The sequence below is a fragment of the Podarcis cretensis genome, assembly GCF_951804945.1.
Source record: "Podarcis cretensis genome assembly, chromosome: 14".
Taxonomy (NCBI): Eukaryota; Metazoa; Chordata; class Lepidosauria; order Squamata; family Lacertidae; genus Podarcis; species Podarcis cretensis.
Window position 1 is genome coordinate 26,588,584 of NC_137183.1, and position 24,006 is coordinate 26,612,589.

Here is a 24,006-nt window from a genome sequence, read left to right on the forward strand (position 1 = left end):
CACCTCTTCTTGATGTCTTCTGCTTCTGTTAGGTCCTTACCACTTTTGTCCTTTATTATGGTAATCTTTGTACGAAATGTTCCTTTCATATCTCCAATTTTCTTGAACAGATCTCTGGTTCTTCCCATTCTGTTGTTTTCCTCTATTTCTTTGCATTGCTCGTTTAAGAAGGCCTTCTTGTCTCTCCTTGCTATTTTTTGGAAATCTGCATTCAATTTCCTGTATCTTTCACTATCTCCCTCGCATTTTGCTTGCCTTCTCTCCCCTGCTATTTGTAAGGCCTCGTTGGACAGCCACTTTGCTTTCTTGCATTTCCTTTTCATTGGGATGGTTTTTGTTGCTGCCTCCTGTATAATGTTGCGAGCCTCCACCCATAGTTCTTCAGGCACTCTGTCCACCAAATCTAAATCCTTAAACCTGTTCCTCACTTCCACTGTGTATTCATAAGGGATTTGATTCAGATTGTATCTTACCGGCCCAGTGGTTTTTCCTACTTTCTTCAGTTTAAGCTTGAATTTTGCTATAAGAAGCTGATGATCTGAGCCACAGTCAGCTCCAGGTCTTGTTTTTGCTGACTGTATAGAGCTTCTCCATCTTTGGCTGCAGAGAATATAATCAATCTGATTACGATGCTGCCCATCTGGTGATGTCCACGTGTAGAGTCGTCTCTTGTGTTGTTGGAAAAGCGTGTTTGTGATGACCAGTTTGTTCTCTTGACAGAACTCTATTAGCCTTTGCCCTGCTTCGTTTTGATCTCCAAGGCCAAACTTACCAGTTGTTCCTTTTATCTCTTGATTCCCTACTTTAGCATTCCAATCCCCTATAATGAGAAGAACATCCTTCTTTGGTGTCACTTCTATAAGGTCTTGTAAGTCTTCATAGAATTTGTCAATTTCAGTTTCTTCAGCAGCAGTAGTTGGTGCATAAACTTGGATTACTGTGATGTTAAAAGGTCTGCCTTGGATTCGTATCGAGATCATTCTATCATTTTTGGGATTGCATCCCAGTACAGCTTTCGCCACTCTTTTGTTGACTATGAGGGCCACTCCATTTCTTTTACGGGTTTCTTGCCCACAGTAGTAGATATGATGGTCATCCGAACTGAATTCGCCCATTCCCGTCCATTTTAGTTCACTGATGCCCAGGATGTCAATATTTATTCTTGCCATCTCATTTTTGACCACATCCAACTTACCCAGGTTCATGGTTCTTACATTCCAGGTTCCTATGCAATATTTTTCTTTACAGCATTGGACTTTCCTTTCGCTTCCATGCATATCCGCAACTGAGCGTCCTTTCGGCTTTGGCCCAGCCGCTTCATCAGCTCTGGATCTACTTGTACTTGTCCTCAGCTCTTCCCCAGTAGCATGTTGGACACCTTCCGACCTGAGGGGCTCATCTTCCAGTGTCATAACTTTTATATGCCTGTTGTCTTTGTCCATGGAGTTTTCTTGGCAGGGATACTGGAGTGGCTTGCCGGTTCCTCCTCCAGGTGGATCACGTTTGGTCAAAACTCTCCACTATGACCTGTTCATCTTGGGTGCCCTGCTCGGCATAGTTCATAGCTTCTCTGAGTTATTCAAGCCCCTTCGCCACGGCAAGGCAGTGATCCATGAAGGGGCGATTAGTTCCTTTCAAAGCAGAATAGTGTTTGTGGGGAAAGGTGCGAGCAATTCCATCCTTTGCCAAGCAGGCTAAGTTGAGGGCTCTGGAGCAGCCAGGCCTTAGTCAGCAAGGACCAACAGCAGAGATGGATTTGGGCAGCGCGACCAGTTCCGCCACACTGGGCGCCAAAACTATGACACAGCAAATTGAGCAGAATGGAAGGTGGGGGCGAATAACTGGAATAACTGGAAATAGGCGAACTGAATTTAAGATAACGAAAGCTATTATCTAAAACGGGGAAAAACGAAAGAGGATAAAAAGACAGGAAGATAGGAGAACAATTTACATAGCCTAGAGTGTCTCTGGGGTGGAGAATATATATACATATAAGGGGAAAAAATAAAAAGAATAAAGAAAAAATAAAATAATGATAAGTAAGATTGTGAGCCCCTTTGGGGAGAGAGAGACAACTTACAAGATGTCGTGGAAAGATGGTAAAAAAGTCGGAGGGACTCCAGGAGATAGAAAGGCATCCCGGCAAGAAGAGATTAAAGATCTAGACATTCTATGGCTAAAAATCAAAGAGGAATTCAAACAAAGAGAAATGCATATGGAAAGTAAGTTAGGAGAATTGCAGGAACAAATAGATAGTAAAATAGAAAGTGCTGTAGGCGAACTCACAAAAAAGATAGAAGATCTGACAGTCAAATCAAAAATACTTGAAGAATCAAATAAAAGAATGCAGAAAGATTTGAGGGATCAAAAGAAAGAAACAGAAAAGCTAAAGGATGAAGTGAAAAACTTAAATAAAACACAAGATCAACTATGGGACAATTTGGCCATGGCAGAGATGCGTCGAAAATATCTTAATTTAAAATTCAGAGGGATTGCCGAAGAAGCAAATGAAAACATAAGGGAAAGAATAGTTAAGGAACTAGCAAAATGGCTGCAGATGAAAGAGGAACAAGTAGCATACACCATAGAGAACGCATTTAGAATAAGAGGGAAACCACAACAAATCAAATAAAAAAAAACCCCGGGAGACTGCTTAGTAATTTTTAACACCATAGAAATGAAAAACACAATTGTAAGAACGAGCTTTAAAAAAAGCTGATGATTGGAGATCGTCCAATCATCATTTTTAAAGAAATTCCAATCAGGATTCTACGTAAAAGGGAAGGATATACACAGTTGACAAGTGTGCTGAAGAGAAGCACAATTCAGTATAAATGGGAATTCCCAGAAGGGGTTTCCTTCTATTACAAGAACAAAAAATTCAAGTTGACAGATACACATGAAGCAGAAAAGTTCCTGAGAAGGTATGAAAAAGATCTGGGTAGAGAGGAAACAAGACAGCGAGGAGGTGACCTGGATGCGGGGGGGGGAGGCGGGGGGGAGTGGAGTTGGGGGCGGGGGGGAACGGAGGAGGAGACGGAAGACACAAAATCGGAGGAAGAAGAGGAAGGAGAAGACAGAGAATCTAACAGAAAGAATAACACCAGATTCTAAACTAGAAACAAGGATAAAGCGCACGCAAAAATTAACCCAAAATGTCTCTCAAGTTTCTTTCGTGGAATGTGAATGGTTTTAATGATAAGCCCAAGAGAAAAAAATTTGAAAAGATTATAAAGAAAAAATATATTGATGTCATTTGTTGCCAAGAAACTCATGTTGCCAAAAAACATAAGCATATTCTAATAAATAAGAAGTTGGGAATAGAATTCATCAATTCAAACTCAAAGAAAAAAAGAGGGGTAGTAATCTATGCGAAGGAGAAACTAGAGCCCAAACAAATTTGCAAGGATGAGGATGGAAGAGTTTTAGGAATTCAAATTAACTACCAGGGAGAGAAAATAAACGTGGTAACAGTCTATGCCCCAAACTCAAATAGAATGGAGTTCTTTAAAAAACTGGAACAATCTTTATTAGAGCTAGACAACAATAAACTGGTCTTACTCGGAGATTTAAATGCGGTTCCGACGCCAGAACTAGATAGAAGTACAAGAAAAAAGAACATAAATCAAGGGAAATTACCGAAATCGTTTAATGATCTGGAAGAAAATCTGGACCTAATAGATATATGGAGATACAAAAACCCTACAACGAAACAATTTACCCATTTCTCTGAACCACATCAGAGCTGGAGCAGGCTGGATCAGATATGGATCTCAAGAGAATTAATAATAAGAACGGAGAAATGTGAAATACTACCCAGAACCTTATCGGATCATAGCCCAATAACATTAAAATTAAAGTGGAAGATCCAAGGGTTGTACAGATGGAGAATGAATGACTACCTACTTGAAAAAGAAGAAGTGATCGAAAAAGCTAAAACTACCATAAAAGACTATTTTGACTTAAACATCAACAAAGGAACAGGTATAGACACAGTATGGGATGCTAGCAAGGCTGTGTTAAGAGGTCTCCTGATACAACAAAATACCCAAAGAAAAAAGGCTAAAGAAAAAAAAAAAAGAATTAATCCATCAATTGAAAGAATGCGAAAAAAATATGATAAAAAATCCAAACGACAATGGCCATAAGCAACAATATAAAATGCTCCAAACAGAATATTCGATATTAATAAGCCAAGATGTGGAATGGGGAATAAAGTTAATGAAACAAAGGTCCTTCGAATCGGCAAATAAAATTGGAAAGTTTCTGGTGTGGCAACTGAGAAAAAAAAGAAAACTTAGTACCATCAATAAAATAAAAGTTGAAGAACAAGTCCTGGAAGACCCCAATGAAATAAAAAAGAACTTCCTTAAATTCTATGAGAACCTATACAAAAGAGAAGAAGAAGATTTAACGGGCATCGCAAAATACCTAGAAGAAAATAGTCCCAAAAATATATCAGAAGAGGAAAGAACCGCCTTAAATAAACCCATAAAAATAGAGGAGATCCGAGAGGCAATCAAAAGGATGAAACTGGGGAAAGCCCCAGGCCCAGATGGGTTATCTGCCAAGTATTACAAGGTCCTAGAGGAATACATAACACCAGTACTATGTGACGTAATCAACGAGATACTAAGAGGAGGAAAAATGCCAGCATCCTGGAAAGAAGCCTATATCACGTTGATTCCGAAACCAGATTCAGACAAACTTAACATCAAGAATTACAGACCGATTTCATTACTGAATAACGACTACAAGATCTTCACAGATATAATGGCACACAGACTTAAAAAGTGTTTAACTAATCTCATTCATATTGACCAGGCCGGTTTCCTTCCCAACAGACAAATAAAAGATAACATTAGACATACAATAGACATTATTGAATATTTAGAATGTCATAATGAAATTCCCGCTGCTTTAATGTTCGTCGATGCCGAGAAGGCTTTCGACAATGTCTCTTGGGGTTTTCTGATAAAGTGCCTGGAAAGATCAGGGATAGATGGCACATTCCTGGAAGGAGTTAGAGCAATCTACACACAACAAAGAGCTAGATTAATTATTAACAATACCCTGACAGAACAGTTTGAAATAGCAAAAGGCACTCGACAGGGGTGCCCTCTGTCACCGCTGTTGTTTATCATGGTCTTAGAGATAATCACAAACAAGATAAGAAAAACCCCAGAGATCCGTGGCATAAAAATAGGAGTGAAAGAATATAAACTGAAAACATATGCAGACGATCTTATGCTGTCATTGGAAGAACCAAAAGAGAGCGTCGGCAAAGTGTTAAAGCTACTAGAGGAATTTGGAAAATTATCCAGATTTAAATTGAACAGAGCAAAAACCAAAATAATGACCAAAAATATGGAAGAAGAAACCAAAAATGATCTTGAAAGTCAAACTGGAATTAAAATAACTAAAAAAGTTAAATACCTTGGAATCTGGTTAACTATGAAAAATATAAATCTGATTGAAAATAACTACAAGAAAACATGGAAAGAAATAATGAAGGACTTGGATACATGGAATAGAATACATCTCTCGTGGATGGGGAGAATGGCGGCGATTAAAATGAGCTTACTACCTAAATTACTCTTCCTATTCCAGAATATACCGATAATTAGAGGAACCTCAATATTCAAAGAATGGCAGAGATTACTTTCTAAATTCATTTGGCAGGGAAAGAGACCAAGAATTAGATTTAAATTGCTCACAGACCAAAGAGATAGGGGTGGTCTTGCGGTTCCAAATTTGAGGTTATATTACGAAGCTGCATGTCTTTGTTGGGTAAAAGACTGGATTGTCATCAAAAACAAAAATTTGTTAGATCTAGAGGGGTTTAATCTAAGATTCGGTTGGCATGCCTATTTATGGCGAGACAAAGGAAGGGTTCATAAAGGTTTTTCTAATCACATTCTCAGAGGGCCACTGCTGGAAGTGTGGGAAAGGAATAAAAAATTGTTGGAGCAGAAAACGCCCTGGTGGTTATCACCAATAGACATTTTAACAATTAAAAAATTAAATATTGAGGGGAAAAGATGGACATATGAAGATTTACTAACCAAAACAGAATCCGGGTGGAGGATTAGACCTTACGAAGAAATAAAAAGCAAGCTGACTGGCTGGATTCAATACCATCAGATTAATTCAATGTGGAGGGAAGATAATAAGATCGGAATAAATGACAAGAAATCTAGATTTCAGATTGAAATAATAGAAAGTAAAACAAAATTATTATCAAAAATGTACAACCAGTTGCTTGAGTGGGACACCAAGGACGAGGAAGTAAAGGATGTGATGGTGAAGTGGGCGGTAGACCTAGGGTACAACATAGAGTTTGACAAATGGAAGGCATTGTGGTGTAAAGATATGAATTTCTCAGCATGCACGACACTAAAGGAAAACATGTATAAGATGATGTACAGATGGTACATAACGCCGGTAAAACTACATAAAATGTATAGAACGGGCGATAAACTGTGTTGGAAATGTAAGAGCAAGGAGGGCGATTTCATCCATACGTGGTGGACGTGCGAGATTCTCAAAAAAATTTGGGAATCCATCTATAATGAATTAAAAAAAAATTCTTAAATATACGTTTGTTAAAAAACCCGAAGCCTTCCTGCTGGGGATAATTGGTAAGGATATCAAAGAAGAAGATAGAACCTTTTTTCAATATGCAACGGTGGCCACCAGAACCCTCATAGCACAGTACTGGAAAACACCAAAAATCCCAACACTAAAGGAGTGGCAACTTAAATTATCCGATTATTTGGAGTTGGCTAAATTGACACAGAAAATAAGAAATCAAAGAAGTGCAAAATTTAAGAATGAATGGGATAAATTTAGGATATATATGGAAATAGAGACAAGGGGAAAATCAAAATGTTGATCAGAAACACATATGTACTTACAGAAATCACAGTAGGCATGAGATAATGCTTACTACGTAAAAAGTTTTATTAAGGAATAGACACAGCAGATAGACAAACAAGGCAATATTTTCCGAAATCGAGATAAAGGGAAGTCGATCAATGTCATTTAAAGTTGTATGTATTTCGTGTATTTCTTTTTTTTCTCTTTTTCTTTTTCTTTTCTTTTTTTTCTTCTCTTTTTCTGTTTTTTCTTTTTCACTTTGTCTTTTGTACGTTTGTGAAATATATTTATGTCAAAATTTAATAAATAAATAAATAAATAAAAAGGAAGGTGGGGACGCTGAATTTGGGGCTGGCACAGGGCGCCACTGAAATTTGAAAGACCAAAGTCTGCCTCTGCCAACAGAGGTGCTCAGGCTCAGTTGAGTGCCAAGGGCGGGGCATTACTGCTGACACAGGTAGTACTGTCAAAACCAGAAAGGAGCCAGGTCCTGCTACCTTAAAGGTAAAGGAACCCCTGACCATTAGGTCCAGTCGTGGCCGACTCTGGGGTTGCGGCGCTCATCTTGCTTTATTGGCCGAGGGAGCCGGCGTACAACTTCCGGGTCATGTGGCCAGCATGACTAAGCTGCTTCTGGAGAATCAGAGCAGTGCACGGAAACACCATTTACCTTCCTGCCAGAGTGGTACCTATTTATCTACTTGCACTTTGACGTGCTTTCGAACTGCTAGGTTGGCAGGAGCAGGGACTGAGCAACGGGAGCTCACCCCATCGCGGGGATTCGAACCACCGACCTTCTGATTAGCAAGTCCTAGGCTCTGTGGCTTAGACCACAGCACCACCCATGTCCTGCCCCTGCTACCTTAGTCACCACTTAAAAGTGTTTGAAATTAGCCAGGCACCAGGCACAATTTGGTGGGACGCAGGTGGCGCTGTGGGTTAAAGCCTCAGCGCCTAGGGCTTGCCGATCGAAAGGTCCGCGGTTCGAATCCCTGCGGCGGGGTGCGCTCCCGCTGCTCGGTCCCAGCGCCTGCCAACCTAGCAATTCGAAAGCACCTCCGGGTGCAAGTAGATAAATAGGGACCGCTTACCAGCGGGAAGGTAAACGGCGTTTCCGTGTGCGGCTCTGGCTCTGGCCAGAGCAGTGATGTCATGCTGGCCACGTGACCCGGAAGTGTCTCCGGACAGCGCTGGCCCCTGGCCTCTTAAGTGAGATGGGCGCACAACCCCAGAGTCTGTCAAGACTGGCCCGTACGGGCAGGGGTACCTTTACCTTTACCTTTAGGCACAATTTGCACCAGGATTTCAACCACCTGCGACCAAGTGAAGATGCCTGGGCACTACGATGGCACCTGGCATCTCCACCATCTGGATGCATGCCAGAGAATCCACGGATCTTACCTGTTTCCCCCATACTAATACCACATCCCGTAGAATTCTATCACTTATTTTTTATCTACACAATCAAAATGAATTTCAGGAACCAAAATGCTTTTCCTGGGCAGCCTGAGCAGGAACAGTGAACAATGTTAATATAGTTAATTGTTGTAGCTTGTCTTCACTTACCCCACCCCACTGCCCCACTCACAGTTGTGACAGGAACACAGGAAGCTTCCTTACACCAAGTCAGGCCTATTGGTTCATGTAGCTCAGTACTGCCTACCCTGGCTGGCAGCAGCTCTCCAGGGTTTCAGGCATGGGAAATCTGCAACCCTTCCTGGAGGTGCAGAAGTTTGAACCTCAGGCCTTCTGAGCGCAAGGCAGTTGCTCTGTCTCTGAGCGACACTTCGCTAAGCCCTGGAGGTAGCCACAGAGGGGGAAGAGTGAAAACTCTTTAAAATAAAATAAGGAATGTTTGGTTTAGAGATCAGCTTGGATTCGCTGGCAAAAGAGTGGCCTCAATTGAAATGAAGGCAATTTCAGATATGGATGAGATGTTTCATCTTTTGCCCTTGAATAACTGAAATACCACCCCAGGCCAGAGGCAAAAGGTTAAAAGTGGTTTTGGAGGTGGATTTCAACTCCATTTTCTTCTTTTTCTTTGTTTAAGGCAATTGTAAATAAGATTACACAATTAATGGAGAGGGAGGAAAAGGCCTCTATTCACTTCGCTGGAGGGGGAAAGATAATAATTGCAGCTAATTTCCTAATATAGCCCTATTCACATCTTGGATGCCTATCAAATCTAATATCATGGTGCCAGAGCCCTGAGGCGGGAGGGTGGGAAGACAGATTTGAGGAAAGCCTTTTCACATCAAGATGTGCAACACTGCAATAATATAATACAGTTGTGTTATATATATACAGTTGTGCTATACACTTCTGAGCCCAACACAGCTGGGCTTGAAAGTAAGTCCAAGCAAGTTTAAATGGGAATCCCTGAGGCGGGGTGCGCTCCCGCTGCTCGGTCCCAGCGCCTGCCAACCTAGCAGTTCGAAAGACCTCCGGGTGCAAGTAGATAAATAGGGACCGCTTACCAGTGGGAAGGTAAACGGCGTTTCTGTGTGCGGCTCTGGCTCTGGCTCTGGCTCTGGCCAGAGCAGCGATGTCACGCTGGCCACGTGACCCGGAAGTGTCTCCGGACAGCGCTGGCCCCTGGCCTCTTAAGTGAGATGGGCGCACAACCCCAGAGTCTGTCAAGACTGGCCCGTACGGGCAGGGGTACCTTTACCTTTTTAACTCTGACCCAAGGCTGTAGCCTCCTATGCCAAGTTAGCATCTTAAATAACTGGGATATTCTTCACCAGTCAATTAAGTGCTTGCTCATCTCCACTCCAGCTGGGGCTTTGTCAGGGGAATTTTCTCTCCCTCCTTTTAAATCGCTTTTACCTTTTATTATGGCAAAGGAAAGGAGGGTGGGAGCGAGGAAAATGTAATTGACAATGTCACAATGGAGGAGGGAAAACTTCAAGACAGAAAACTCCCCCTCTCTGCCAGTTCTCCTACGAGAAACATTTCATATCTTCCCCAACAATATGATGTGTGGCGACACAAACAGTTATTTAACCAGAAAATATCACCCAATATTTGATCAGAGAGAAAACAATTAGCAGGGGAAAGGCTGAACTCCCAGATTTATCTTGCAGAGAGAGGGAAAGGGGGGGGGAGGCAGCTTGGGGGTGAATGAGAGCTTTTCAATGCACTCTGAAGTTGATTTAATTATTGTTTTCCCCATCTTCCAACCCTCGCTTTTAACTGGGCATCTGCCGTTCCTTTCCACATCCTGAACAGCACCAACTACCACTGCACAATATCAAGGTTGCAGTCATCTGTGTACCCACATCTGGGAGTAAGCCCCATTGAATGAGGTGGAGGCTTACTTCTGAGTAAACTTGCAAAGGGTTATGTTGTGAATGGGTTCCCAGACTCCCGGAATCTTATCTCCTCCCCCACAATGACAATGGGGGTTTTGCTTCAGGAGGGAAGCCACCGTAAATGCAGAACCTACCATTGCATTTTTTAAAAAACAACCCCTCCTAATATTTTTCAGATGCTCCAAAACTAAACTGAAGCCTTCCCAGGTGTTAGCACTCCAAATACAATTGCTATGGGGAAACAGGAAGGAATTGGGGGGGGGGGCTCTAAGGAGACAGCCAGAAAGAGGTCAAACTAGCTATGACTCTTTTTCTTTTTTTCTGCAAAGCTACAGGAGGCTCAATCAGGGATTCCACAGAGGGGCACCGTGAGAGGTTTGGTCATATGAAATCTATTTACAGCTACCGTAAGGGATCAGTCCTTGCACTGTCTAACATGGGGAGGTGGGGAATGAGCAGGGAGCATATTGGGATCTACTGGGAGATCGCCGAATGATTCACAGTAGATCGGCATGTGGTTCTGACTCCTAATCTTCTAGCGATTGCAACTAGAAAGCTTCTTTATTTCTTTTCAAAAAGCACAGGGTGGTGAGGAGAGGGAGAAGAGCATGAGTTTAGGTTCAAAAGGACCTGTGTGCTTGGTTCTGGTCATAATAACTGTTATTATATCATTATCCCATCCTATGGAACGCCCTCCCATCAGATGTCAAAGAAATACACAGCTGTATGACTTTTAGAAGACATCTGAATACAGCCCTGTACGGGGAAGTTTTTAACATTTGTGGTTTTATAGTGTTTTTAATATTTTGTTGGGAGCTGCCCAGAATGGCTGGGGCAACCCATTCAGGTGGATGGCATATAAATAATAAAATTATCATCATCACCATCACAAACTCCTTAGTTCTTAACTAAACCTCTTTCTTTCTTTCTTTCTTTCTTTCTTTCTTTCTTTCTTTCTTTCCGTATTACTACATTTACTTTCCACCTAGGAGCTCAAGATAGTGTTCATGGCTCTCCCCATCCCCTCTTTTACTCTCACAACCACCCTATGAGGGAGCTCAGACTAAGAGGCATGCCCGGCCAAAGGTCACCCAGCAAGCTTGATGGCCAAGTGGGAATTTGAATTCTGGTCTCCCAGGTCATAGTCACAAAACACTCTTAACCACTACACCACATTGGCCTTTTTGCACCTGGCTGTGATCGGTGGCCTCCGGATTCTAGAGAGAAACAAGCAAACCAAGGAGATCCTGCATGCCTGAAGTCTGCCATCCTTGGTCTAATATCTAATCCATGTTCTGAAGACTCGCTTGAAGGCCTTTGGGGTTGGGTTTGCTGTGAGCAACCCTCTTCGAGGGCTTTGCTTTACAGTACAAGTAGGAAACTTTTTCATCTGCAAGGGCCACATCTTCATCAGGATCAGCCTTGTGGGGCCAAATCGGACAGGTGGGTGAGGCTGCCCACCTATCGGTTCCATAACATCACGGTGACATTACATGTAAGGTACTTTGAAGTCCTGAAGCTGGGGCTTCTAAAGGAAAGAGTTTCTCTCCTTGATTTGGCAGTGGGTTGCAAGGATTCTCTGCTAAAATTATAATGGGGGAGGGAAATCCTCCCCTTTAGCAGGGGATTCCAATGCACAGCCCTTCCTGATCCAGGAAGGGGTGTGCATCAGGATAAAAGGGAGAAGGTTTGTTAGCAGGGAATCCATAGCAGGTTTTGATGGAAACCTCTATGGAAACAATGGAAGAGAAACTCCATTTTAGCAGATGGCCGCAACCTAAACCCCTTCCTGAATCTCCAAGGTTTGGGGAAGGGGTCTTTCCTACTTGGAGAGACTAAGGATTCAACCAGAGAATTTTTGCACTCAAAGGGCTGCATCAAAGACCCTTCCACACTCCAAACAAAGGACACACTAGCACTAAGCTGCATAGCATTAATACTTCCCAAGATATTCTGTTGGAAACCTGCACTGAAGCTACCACGGAGCTCTCTTAGGCTGAGGCTGCCCTGGGGAGCATGGCTGAGCCTCCTCAATGAGGGGCCATTGGCCAGTCCCTCTCTGCCTCTCTTTCTTTGAAAGTGCAATTATGGGCCCGCTCACTTCCTGCCCTGTTGCTTTTACGGGCTCGCGAAACACATGAAAACAATTATTTTTATCCTCCTGCAAAACCCAAACTTTCTAGACTCTTTTGGGTTGACTGGCCAAGGACAGGATTTTTCATGAGCCACGCTACATAATTTATTGGTTTTTTTAAAACTCTGTAAAGTTTTTTAAGGAAGAAAAAAAGAACTCCAGTAAAGTTCAGACCAGTTCGTGAGACTGAAGTAATTCCGAACTGACTCTTTCATGCACAAACCCTCTAATCATTTGGACTTAACAGATGTTTATAGTCCATAGAGAACTTGACTTGCTACAGGATACGAACAATGGGATTGTTCAGAAAATGGAAATAATAGTGTGAAGAGGAAATAGCAGTTAGGGCTTGAATAGTTCTGTCCCCTTCCAAACTAAAGCTTATACAGTGGTACCTCAGGTTACATACATTTCAGGTTACAGACGCTTCAGGTTACAGACTCCGCTAACCCATAAATATTACCTCAGGTTAAGAACTTTGCTTCAGGATGAGAAATCGTGCTCTGGCGGCGCGGCGGCAGCAGGAGGCCCCATTAGCTCAAGTGGTGCTTCAGGTTAAAAACAGACCTCCAGAACAAATTAAGTTCTTAACCCGAGGTACCACCGTATATTGATTGCATTTATATACCACCTTTTCCTCCAAGTTGCTCAGGGCAACATACATGGTTCTCCCCCTCCTCATTTAATCCCCACAACAACCCTGTGAGGTAGGTGAGGCTGAGACACAGTGACAGGCCCAAGGTCACCCAGCGAACTTTGTGACCAAGCAGTCATTTGATCCCTGGTCTCCCGGGTCCTAGTCAGACACTCTAACCACTACACTATGTATTTAAAAGGCACCGTCACACACACACCCCAACAACCAGTCCAATAATTAACTTCAAGTTGCAGTGGAAACACCAAACACACTAGGAAAGTCCTACTAGAGACTGCAAAGATGGGAAGAACATAAGGTGAGCTGGCTGCGAAATCAGGCCAACGGCCCAGAGTCCTGTTCTCACAATGACCATCCCAATGTATCTGCAGAGATATGCAGGCCACTCTCCTGGGCCAGCGTTAGAAGCTCAGATATATAAACTAGGCACCAAATGGCTCCTTAAACCAGGGTTACAGTCACCAAGAGGGAATTCTTCATTGCCATGTTGAGTCCAGACGGTTCGAAAGTCATATTTTTCAATAAGACTTTTGGGGTTCCTGACATTCATTCTGATTGTGCAGATAAAATGTAATGGCTAGGATTCTACAAGATGTGTTGCACGTGTGCGAAAACAGTCAAGGTCCAAGGATCCCCAGCCATGCACCTCCAGACAGTGGAGACGTCCCACGTCATCCTGCCACCCAGGCATCTTCCCTTGGTTGCAAGTGGTCCATCGCCAGGTGCAAAATGTGCCTGGTGAACTTCAAATGCTGCTCTCCCCACCTGAGATTCCCAGCAACTGATATTCAGAGGCCTAGTATCTCCGAGAGTAGAGGTAACAGAGAATAATGATTGTGGCTAGTAGCCACTGATAGCCATGTCCTTCAAGAATTAATCTAATCCTCTGTTAAAGCTGCCAGACTTAGCAGTCAGCCTCGCATCCTGCTGACTGATTTTATATCTACTGCTAGTTTTACTGTTGCTACAATAATTGCTTTCGTTTCTGATGTTTCTGGTCTGTTTTATATTTGTTTTATGGTTCTCTTTCGCAGGCTTTCTTGAACATCTGACCCGAAGCTTCCAACCTTCAACTTCGCTGGACGCCGGGGGCTTCACTCAAGGAAAATCCGGCACATGGATCTGCTTGGACAAGCTGTTCCTCAGAGCTGGTGGAATGGGGAAGGCCCAACCCAGCAGTGGCTACCATGGGAACAAGAGCCAGACCATCCCAACAGCAGCCACTGCGCCATGGCAATAAAGCCAGCTTCCCTTGATCTCTCCATGCTACACAAAGGAGCTGGTGTGGATGAGAAAGCCTGGTGGGGATGGCATAAAAGAAGAGAGTCTTGATGGACAGCCACTTCCAAAGGCAGCACGGAGGACAGCTGAGTTGACTTTGGGTTCCAAGGGGAAAGGACAAAAGGGGCTCATGAGAACAAAAGAAGGAGTAAAGAAAGACTAGAAAGAGAGAGACGCGGAATGGGAATTTTGTTCCTCCAAGATGCACCAGAAAAGCAACCCCAAAAGCAGCACTTTGGCTCACTCATTCACTGCATGCCCACATTTGTTGTTGTTTAGTCGTTTAGTCGTGTGTGACTCTTCGTGACCCCCTGGACCAGAGCACGCCAGGCACTTCTGTCTTCCACTGCCTCCCGCAGTTTGGTCAAACTCATGCTGGTAGCTTCGAGAACACTGTCCAACCATCCTGTCCTCTCTCGTCCCCTTCTCCTTGTGCCCTCCATCTTTCCCAACATCAGGGTCTTTTCCAGGGAGTCTTCTCTTCTCATGAGGTGGCCAAAGTATTGGAGCCTCAGCTTCAGGATCTGTCCTTCCAGTGAGCACTCAGGGCTGATTTCCTTAAGAATGGATAGGTTTGATCTTCTTGCAACCCATGGGACTCTCAAGAGTCTCCTCCAGCACCATAATTCAAAAGCATGCCCACATACTCAGACCCAAAGGAGGACTAGACCTGTTTCCAGGAAGTCAGCAGAGCAGCTGCACCTAACAGAGAGCTGCACTTGAACCCAGGAATGTTAACGTGTAAATCAGTCTTCCCTCAACCAGGTACCCTCAGGAGGTTTTGAAGTACAACTCCCATGGCCCCAGCCAATGGAAGCTGTAGCCTAAAACATCCAGAGGGCACCAGGTTGGGGGAAAGCTGCTGTAAATAATCAGCTGACCCCCCTGACCCCATTCCCATCCACCTTTCTTTCACTTCCAGCACAGCTCGGTTCACACGCCAGAGAACCAATCTGCTCCTTCCTTTTGTTAAGCTGGCTGTTTTGATTAGAAATGAGAGCGGATCCAATCTCGGCACTTTCAAATGCATTTCTATGCCCAACGCCAGCTTTAATTTCATATATCATGTCAACGTTGTTTATTCGTTAAATGATACCCGGCGTGCGGTTTAAGCAGGGAGAAGGGGAGATATATATGGGGGTATTACACCAATTTAGGTGAAAGCAATCCCATTCCACATCAAAAACTAAACTAAACCCATGTAGGCAGAGGAATTAATGAAAGCTTAGACCCTTGAATAATTTAAAAAGTGAAGCCCTGGTTAAATATAAATGACAAGATTTAATTCTAGGGCTCTGACCGAGCAGGGTCTGCAGCTCATATCCTGTTCTGGTCCCTGAAAACTGGGCTCTGTGGCAGCAGACAAAAGCTGTCCATCACTCCAGACAAAGACAATTTTTTGGATTTATTTTTTAGATATATAGCGTCAAGGCTTGCAAGCTGTTGTAAACCTAGTGTTTCAAGTTACCCGTTCCTGATCCTTTATCCTTCAACTCAATTACTGAGATCCTCCGATGGGGTACTTCTGGTGGCTCCTCACAAGGCCCCTGAGATTTGATCAACCTTTACTAGGGACTGAGTCTTTTGCATGGCAGGCCCTGTCCTGTGGAACTCACTGCCAGTGGAGACTCAGCAGCAGGGCCAACCCAAAACATGTTGACACCTGAGGCGAACCACAAAATGGCTCCCAGTTCCCTTCCAAATTTGAATACCAGCTGCTAGGATCCACAGGGATCTGGTTTGCCGCTGTGACAGCAGGATGCCAGACTCTGATCCAGCCTTTGGAAGCCTTGTAAATCATTGCAGGAGAAGGGCTGTGAGCAACAGCAGACCGGAAACATTTCTAGGACCAAGCTGAAACTGTCACACTTCCCTGTTAATGTTTCCTTTTCACCAAGGGGGTGAAATGCTGTTAATGCAATATTGTTATATTTCCAGTACTGAAATGCTGGGAGGTTTTGTATATTGTTATATTTGCCGTGACGTTGTTGTTTTATTACGTTATCATGAATTTTTTCTCGCAATGGTTGATTTTGAGATGCATTCCTGTTTTCTTTGTTGGAAGCCGCTTTGAGCAGGATTCTTTTTTTCAGGGAAAAATGGCATGCAAATAAAATCATGAATGAAACAACTTGGTTCACCGGTGGAACAACTTGGAATACCTTAGAGCAGCCACCAGTGGAGTTCTGAGACCCTGCATGAATCACAAATCAAATGTGGGAGGAGAATAATGCAATCCAACCACACAGATTTCCCTCCTTCAGGCACAGATACCAGTTCAGTGCCACAACAACCAGCGAAGGCAAGTGTTAAAGCTTGATCAGGACACAGGACATTTTAAATGCTGCATTCACAAGAATATGCAATGGACAAGTGTTCAGTCTCTTCTGCGAAATGGGGTCATTAAAGATCTACTTTCACAAGCTGTTGGAAAGAGGAGTGCTAAAAGTGCACCTTTTAGTTGGCTAGACCACATTTTACTCAAGATTAGACCCGTTAAAACTAGTAGAAGCAGGTTAGTAACACCCATTTAACTTCCACAGTAACTGCTTTGAGTATAACTGGCATTGGTGTTTTAAGTTTCACACAACAAATTAATAATATTTCATACAAAGAGGACTGGGAGGTGAGCTCCAGGGATACCTCGATTCCTTTAAGCCACAAGAGATACAATCTTCAGGAAGATCAGAAAGCAAAACCATGCCCTGCAAAAATCAGGATTGTTTGTCTGTTGTTTTTCTACTCTTCCTAATACCCATCTAGCTGTCTGGTGGTTTGCATTTATGAAGGGTTCAGCTTTCAAGAGATTGTCAGATGGGGGGGGGGGGGGGAGAAAAGAATCAGCATTATTTCAATCATCTTAATTGCATACTATTATCTGCCCTGACATCATGACAGGCACGGGCTAATAAGCAGAGCTTCCTAATTGCATTTAGTTAATCAGCGCTTTGTACTTCACAAGGGCCACAATACACACTCTGCTCACCTTTGACTGCTGGAGGGGCAAGTGTTAGGGACCTTTGTTTGCTGAAACCCACAGCTTCATCCCTCTCATTATTCGATTCCTAAGAGGCATCTCACCTCCAGTGAACAAAATACCCTCCTTTCCCTCTTGGTCTCTTTGAGACCAGCAGTGGGAGCTCAGAGGTCAAAGGCAGCTCTCCTCTGGGCCTCTCTATCTAGGCCTTTGAACTCCCCCCAGGCCAAACCCCTCACTGGCCCTGCCCCACACCCCCAGAGTCTTTGCCTGGCTGGAATTTGTCCTTTGATCATGCTCCTTGTGTGTAGGATCTAGCTTGCTCTACAGTAGTAATATTCACATTCAATGATCTGCACACTTTGGCCTCCCCATCAATGGCATGTGGCCCTTGGAAGGCTACTCAGGGGGGAATTCAGTCCTTAGGCTGGAAAAGGCTCTCCACTCCTGTTCCATCCCTTGCCTCTTCCTTTCCTTCTGCTCTTCCCCATTCCCCCCCCCCCAAACTACTACTGTTTGAATTTAGATTGTCAGCTGCTTGCAGGCAGAGACCATGGAAAGCATTACAGGAGACCATAGGAAACTGCTCAGTTGATTTGCCCACCTAGGCTAGTATTGCAGACTCCGGCAGGCAGCAGCTGTGACCCTTTTAACTACAGATCCCAGAGGGTGAATTCAGAGCTTGTGCATGCTGAGCATCTGCTCTGCCCCTGATCTGCAGTGTGCACAACTGTCCACCATGTACACAGATCATGCTCTCGGAAAGTTAAGAGCCTGTTGGATCAGGCCAGTTGCCCATCTAGTCTATCACCTTGTTCTCACAGTGGCTGACCAGAGGCCTTTGGTAAGCCTACAAGCAAGACCTGAGAACAAGGGCACTCTGCCCACTTGTGATCTCCTGCATAATGCCTCTGACAGTGGAGGAAGAACATTGTCATTGTGGCTAGTGGCCAAAGTGACATGTAGCCACTGGTAGCCTTGTCCTCCTGTATGAACAGCCACCAGCAACAATGGATCATGTGATGATTGTGCTGTAAAAGGTAAAGGGACCCCTGACCATTAGGTCCAGTCGTGACCAACTCTGGGATTACGGCGTTCATCTCGCTTTACTGGCCAAGGGAGCCAGCGTATAGCTTCCAGGTCATGTGGCCAGCATGACTAAGCTGCTTCTGGCAAACCAGAGCAGCGCACAGAAACGCCGTTTACCTTCCTGCCGGAGTGGTGCCTATTTATCTACTCGCATTTCATGCTTTCAAACTGCTAGGTTGGCAGGAGCAGGGACTGAGTAACGGGAGCTCACCCTGTCGCGGGGATTCGAACCGCTGACCTTCTGAGAGGCAAGTCCTAGGCTCTGTGGTTTAACCCACGTCCCGATTGTGCTGTAGGAGTTCCCAAAAGAAGTTGTGGGGTGGGGTGGGGTTTGGAGAAGGGACACAGCAACCTCCTACTTTCCCCGTTTCTGACCTAAATGCCCCCTTCCTCCTGGCTATTCAATTCACATAAATTTGGAGGCCGGGCAGCAAAAAAAAGTGGGGGGCAGTGGAGAATGATGGCAGACAGGAGGAGCAAATGCTTGCAATCATTGGCAAAGGTTTCAGCTCAGCAGTTCCAAGGGGGAAATCCCTGTAATGTTTATGCTGTTCTGCTTCAGTCCGGTGGGTGGTGTTAACTAACAAGTTCCTGCATTTCTTGAAAGGTAAAAACCACACATTGCAATAAAGCCTCCTGCTTTCGAGGATCAGGAAAAGAACACTAATCTCATGCCCAACTTTCCATCCTGCTATCCTTGTGGCTGTTTTAAGAAGGCTGTTTCTCCCAATCACGTTTGTGCAACGGCTTGTGATTTTGCTGCCTTCTCTATCAGTGGCTCCGTGCCATGCCTGCTTGGCTCAGAAGAAAGCCCCTCCAAGTCCAATGGATTGAATCGCAGGTAAGCATGCACAAAATTGCAGCCTTCATCTTCCCTCCCATCCCTGGTGCATGCAAAGGAACAAGGCAGAAAGAGAGTGCCTCTGAGCAGGCGAGGCATTTTTATCCCCCATGGCCCACTTGGGAGAACATTTTGCAACTGTGTTTCTTTTAAATATGAATTTAAAGGTGGCTTTTCTGCAGACACGTTAGTGAACATCCTTCTGGAAACTGGTAGGGAAAAAACATTTTAAAGTCCTATTATGTGTAGTAGAGGCTTTTCTCCAAGATGCCTAGTCTTCTCATCAGCATCTTTTCAAGCACATCAACTTCGACTGAGAAAAGGTCTTCCTGACTCCAGAAAAAGGCCAGCACAGCCTAACATCTTTCCAAGAGTAACCAACCAGAGACCTAGAGCAGCACACAAAGACAACAGCCCCTCTCTCCATGCAGGCCAATGTGGCACAGTGGTAAGACTGCAGGTCTAGGGCCTGAGAAACCAGGGTTCAAATCCCGCATTTGGCCATGAAGCTTGCTGCATGACCTTGGGCCAGTTACTGCCTCTCAGCCAAATCCAACTCACAGGATTGTTGTAAGGATAAAACAGGAGAGGGGGGAGAACCATGTGCACCATCTTACAAGCCTTGGAGGAGAGATGTGGGATACAACAAACGCAAGGAAAAATAGTTCAGCTCAGCATATGAACATGGGAGTTCTCATGACCAATACTGTTTACATAAACAAAAGCATGCCCTATTATTCCAGCTCGCTCCGTTTGCTATTACCCATATACATTAGCTGGAATGAGAGAAGTACCCTGTTTAGATGGCAAGCTTGAAAGTCCAGCTAAGAGGCTTTATGAAGGTCCACGCTGGGGTAATCTCAAGAGTTCACCTTGCTTCCCCTTCCAGTTCTGCTGTCTCAAGCCACTTTCCTTTCCCAGGAAACGCTCTTGGTGCATTTGCCCCTTGTACATTTGAAGTTTCCTCTATGCCTTTAACGTTAACCATCCATTGCACTCCTATGGATACCTCCCAATTTGTACCGGGATATATAAGAACAGTAAGAAGGAGAAAAAGCCAGCACATCCCCATTGACGCCTGCTTTGTCCCTGAAACCCAAGAGTCAGTCCCACAACCATTTCAGCAATTCTGTGTTTTGAAAGGAGCAGGGAGAGTGGGACTCGCAATACCCACTGACTCCTCCATACCCATCGGGTTCTCTGGACTTTCCCTCCAGCAAACTGAAGACACGCACCCCCTGCTTGCATCCCACTTCATACTAATAGGGTATCTCAACCTCCATACTCCACAAACCCCTTCTAGCCCACAATCGTAAGGACTAACCAAAATCGGACCATACCAAATGTCCATTTAATCTGTCCCCAACAGTGCCGATCACATGCTGGGAACGCCCACAGGGACAAGACCGAGAGAGCCACCCCCCTCCCCAGGACCTGGTGGCAATCAGAGGCACCCTGTCTCTGGGAATCAGAGGCGTCCTGCCTCACCACACCACTGGTACGGGGAGAAATCTCACTCTCCACATGGCCTATTCTCGTGGCTCAACCCTGCATTAACAATGTACACTGCTCCTTACCATAAGACCCAACAGGACCTAGGAACAGAGAAAGGGAACTTACAGCGAGTCAGACCATTGCTCCACCTGGGTCTGTACTGCCTACACTGGCTGGCAGCGTCCCAGCTGAAACCCTAGAGAAAGGTTCTCCCTGCCCTACCTGGAGAGGTAACCAGGATTTGAATCTGGGATCCTTCTGCACGCAAAACAGATGATCACTGAACTGTACTGTACTGTACTGAGCTGTACTGTACTGAGCTACTACAACCACTATCTTTTTTTGGTAAAGGAGATTAATTAAATACACCCAAGACGGGTCAGGCAATAGCTACCAGTCATTGTGAAGAGGCATTAGACCCCTGGAGCCCAGAGGCTGGGGAAAGATTCCTTTCTGAGCTTTGCAGAGGCATCTCTCGCTCGTTAGGCAGCGCTGGAATCAGAGCACCAGGGCGCGATTTCGGTCTGGTCCGAAGCACAGCGCTCCTGATGCTCTTAAACAAAGAGGGTGCGGAGGAAGGCGAGAATGATTTTATCATGTGCAGAAGCCTTTATCCGAGGCAGAAGGGCGAGCGCAGCTCCTTCCCTGCAAGAGCTGGTGCTTCGCCCAGAAGCGCCTCTCTCTCAGCCTCTCCGTTGTGCCTCTGAAGGAGGCGAGGGAGGCGGAGAGAACAGGCGGATCGCGGTCGTCGGTTTATTTACTGCGACTTGGCACATTTCCCTCCTTGGAAGAGGACTTGTTGACAGACCCATGTGCTTTCCAGAGAAGGGGAGGAAAGAAGGGGAGAACCACGCGCGCACCCAAACGCAGCCGGAGAGAAGCCGGGGAGGGGATGGCGCGGCAACAGCCCCGTCCGGAGCTTCGGGGTGCGATTGCCATTTACACACACACACCCCATAATACACACCCCGAGAAAAGGGCTCCCCTGTCCCGTCGAAGAAAAACAAAGTCTGAAAAGGGCGCACGCCCCAAAGTTGAAATCTCAGCTAGTCAGAGGAGGGGGCTCCCTACCCCTCCTGGAGAATCGGTGCCCCCCTCGTCCCCCTGCCCCTCCGAAGGGAACCCCGCGTGCCTACCTGCTGCCAGGGCGGCGGCGACCAGGAGGCAGGCGAGCGAGCAAAGCGGCGGCAAGGGCCAGCCGCGGGGAGCCATTGGCTCCGGGAAGATTGGAGAGGTCCTCTTTCTGTTCCCCGCGGGCGGGTTCCCCCGAACCCTTCTCTCGACGACGAAGCCCCGTCGGGCACGGCTGCCTCGCTTCTCTCCTGGGCGAAGCAGGCGTGGCGAGGAGCCCACGGAGCCGCACAAAGCAGCGGCCGCGCACGTGCGCCCGCCGCCGCCGGGCCCAAATACGAGCGCCCTCGGAGCCAGGCCGGGCCGACGATGGGTGCGGGGGATCCGACAGTCCGTCCGTGGGGCAGGCCGAGCCTAACGCCTCAACCTTCGCCTCGAGGAGAAGCAGTAGCGGCGGCAGCGAGGACAGGAGGAGCCTGCGCGGCGGCGAGGGCCGCCTTGCGCCATCTTGCCGGACGGGCAGCCGGCCTGCCTGCCTGCCTGCCTGCCTGCCTGCCTGCCTCTTCGCCGGCGTGCGCTCTGGCGCGGCGGCTCTCCCGGCGCCCGGCTCGCCTCTCCTGCCTGCCTGCCAGGCGGCGCCCAAGCAGTAGCAGCAACAGCAGCGCCGCCGCCTTCGAGCCCCCCAACCCTCCTCCTCCTCCTCCTCCCGCCCCGCCCCTCCCCTCCCCTGGGAGTCCCCAGCAATGGGGGCAGAACAAAAGGCGAGCCAACGGCCGGCCGGCCGGCGCGCTCCGGCTTCCCTCGCTCCTGCGACGGGACGGACCCCGCCGGCCAGCGCGCACGGCCAAATAAAGCTCCCCCAATGACTTCCCTTTTTTTTTTGGCCGAGGGAGGGGGTTTCCTTTAAATTCTGCTAGGAATCAAAGCAGGGGTTTGGGGGGGGGGGCTGAGGGTCTCTGCCCTTCCCAGCGCAGCTTTGCAAAGGCTTGAAAAGCCTTTCTCTCCCCCCCCCCCCCGCTCCCGTTGCAAATAAAAAGCTACGACCGGTAATGGGGTTGCCCCTCTTTGTGGGTCTGCAATGTCTGCGCCCCCTCCCCTCAAAAAAGAGCCCACCCCTAAATAAATGCACAGATTCCACCCCCGGCACCGTGAAAACACACGCAGGGATTTCGTGGCCCGCGGTGCAAATGTGAGGCAGTGGGGGTTTTGTTTGAGGTGGGGAGAGGAGAGAGATGATTATTTTGGGGTGGAAAAGTTAGTTGGGGCGGTCGAGGAGATTTTGCACCAGGGGGTGGCGGCGGCGATGAGTTGCGCTGGGTTGGAGATTCCCTTAAGGGGGGAAATTTCTCCTCCGGATCAGCAGCGCTGTCGAAAGTAGCAACTGCGGTGGTTTTGGGAACTGGACGGTGTCAAAAAATCCACACCGCTGAAGAGGTGTGGCCGGGCAGGGGGGTTGCAAAGACAGAGGGCTTGATAAAGGATGAAAACCCTTCTACAATTTCCCAGGGATTCCCACGGGCAGGGGCATACGAGGACCTCTACGCCCCGAAACTGAGCCCTGGCGTCCCACAAGACCTGGTACTAGAGACGGGCGAGAGTAGAGTAGCGGTCAGCGGAGAGCAGGTGCTGAGCTAGGATTCAGGGGGTTGAGAGAGCGCGAGAGAAACAAAAGATGCTCGCTTGACATTCAGACGTTGCGCTGCAGCCCGGCTTGAAAAAGAAGATGGTTGTCGCGGGGGTGTAAAGTAGGGGTACTTTTGCGTGTTGGTTGCCCCCCCCCCCGCCCCGTACACTGTTCAGTACTGAACAGAACGAAGGCCGCTTCCAGTGTTTAAATCAGCTCCTCTTTTACATTCATGAGGTCTGGAGCCTTTTATCTTTAAGAAGGACCACAGCTCAGTAGGAGAGCATCTCCTGTACCTTCAGAAAAGGCCCCACGTTCAATCTTCAAGTAAGGCTGTGGAAAAGCTCTAGGCTGAGCCCCTGGAGAGCTGCTGCCAATCAGTGCAGGCAGTGCTAAGCCATATGGACCGAAGGCCCGCCTTTGCCGAAGACTCTGTTTGGAGCGGGGACAAACTGTGGTTCATTGACAGAGCACATGTTTGGCGTGCAGAAGGTCCCAGGTTCTGCCCTAGAGAACTGCTGTACTCCTGTCCTGTTTATGGTCTCCCTCGCTCCCGTTCGGAAACCTGAAGAGTCACTTCAGGTCAGTGCAGAAGGACCAATGGTCTGACAGTGTAAAGGCAACAGAGGCGTTACTTAGAGCCTAAA

General features: G+C 46.4%; 1 protein-coding gene across 1 annotated transcript in view; it reads right to left on the reverse strand.

The window, feature by feature from the left end:
• IGDCC3 (immunoglobulin superfamily DCC subclass member 3) overlaps window positions 1-22,072 on the reverse strand; it is a 120,781-nt gene extending 98,709 nt beyond the window's left edge. Inside the window, exon 1 of the mRNA XM_079954249.1 lies at window positions 21,801-22,072. Within this exon, the coding sequence (XP_079810375.1) occupies window positions 21,801-21,876 (76 nt within the window). The 5' untranslated portion in view covers window positions 21,877-22,072. The remainder of the gene's footprint in view (window positions 1-21,800) is intronic.
• Window positions 22,073-24,006: the final 1,934 nt, after the last annotated feature.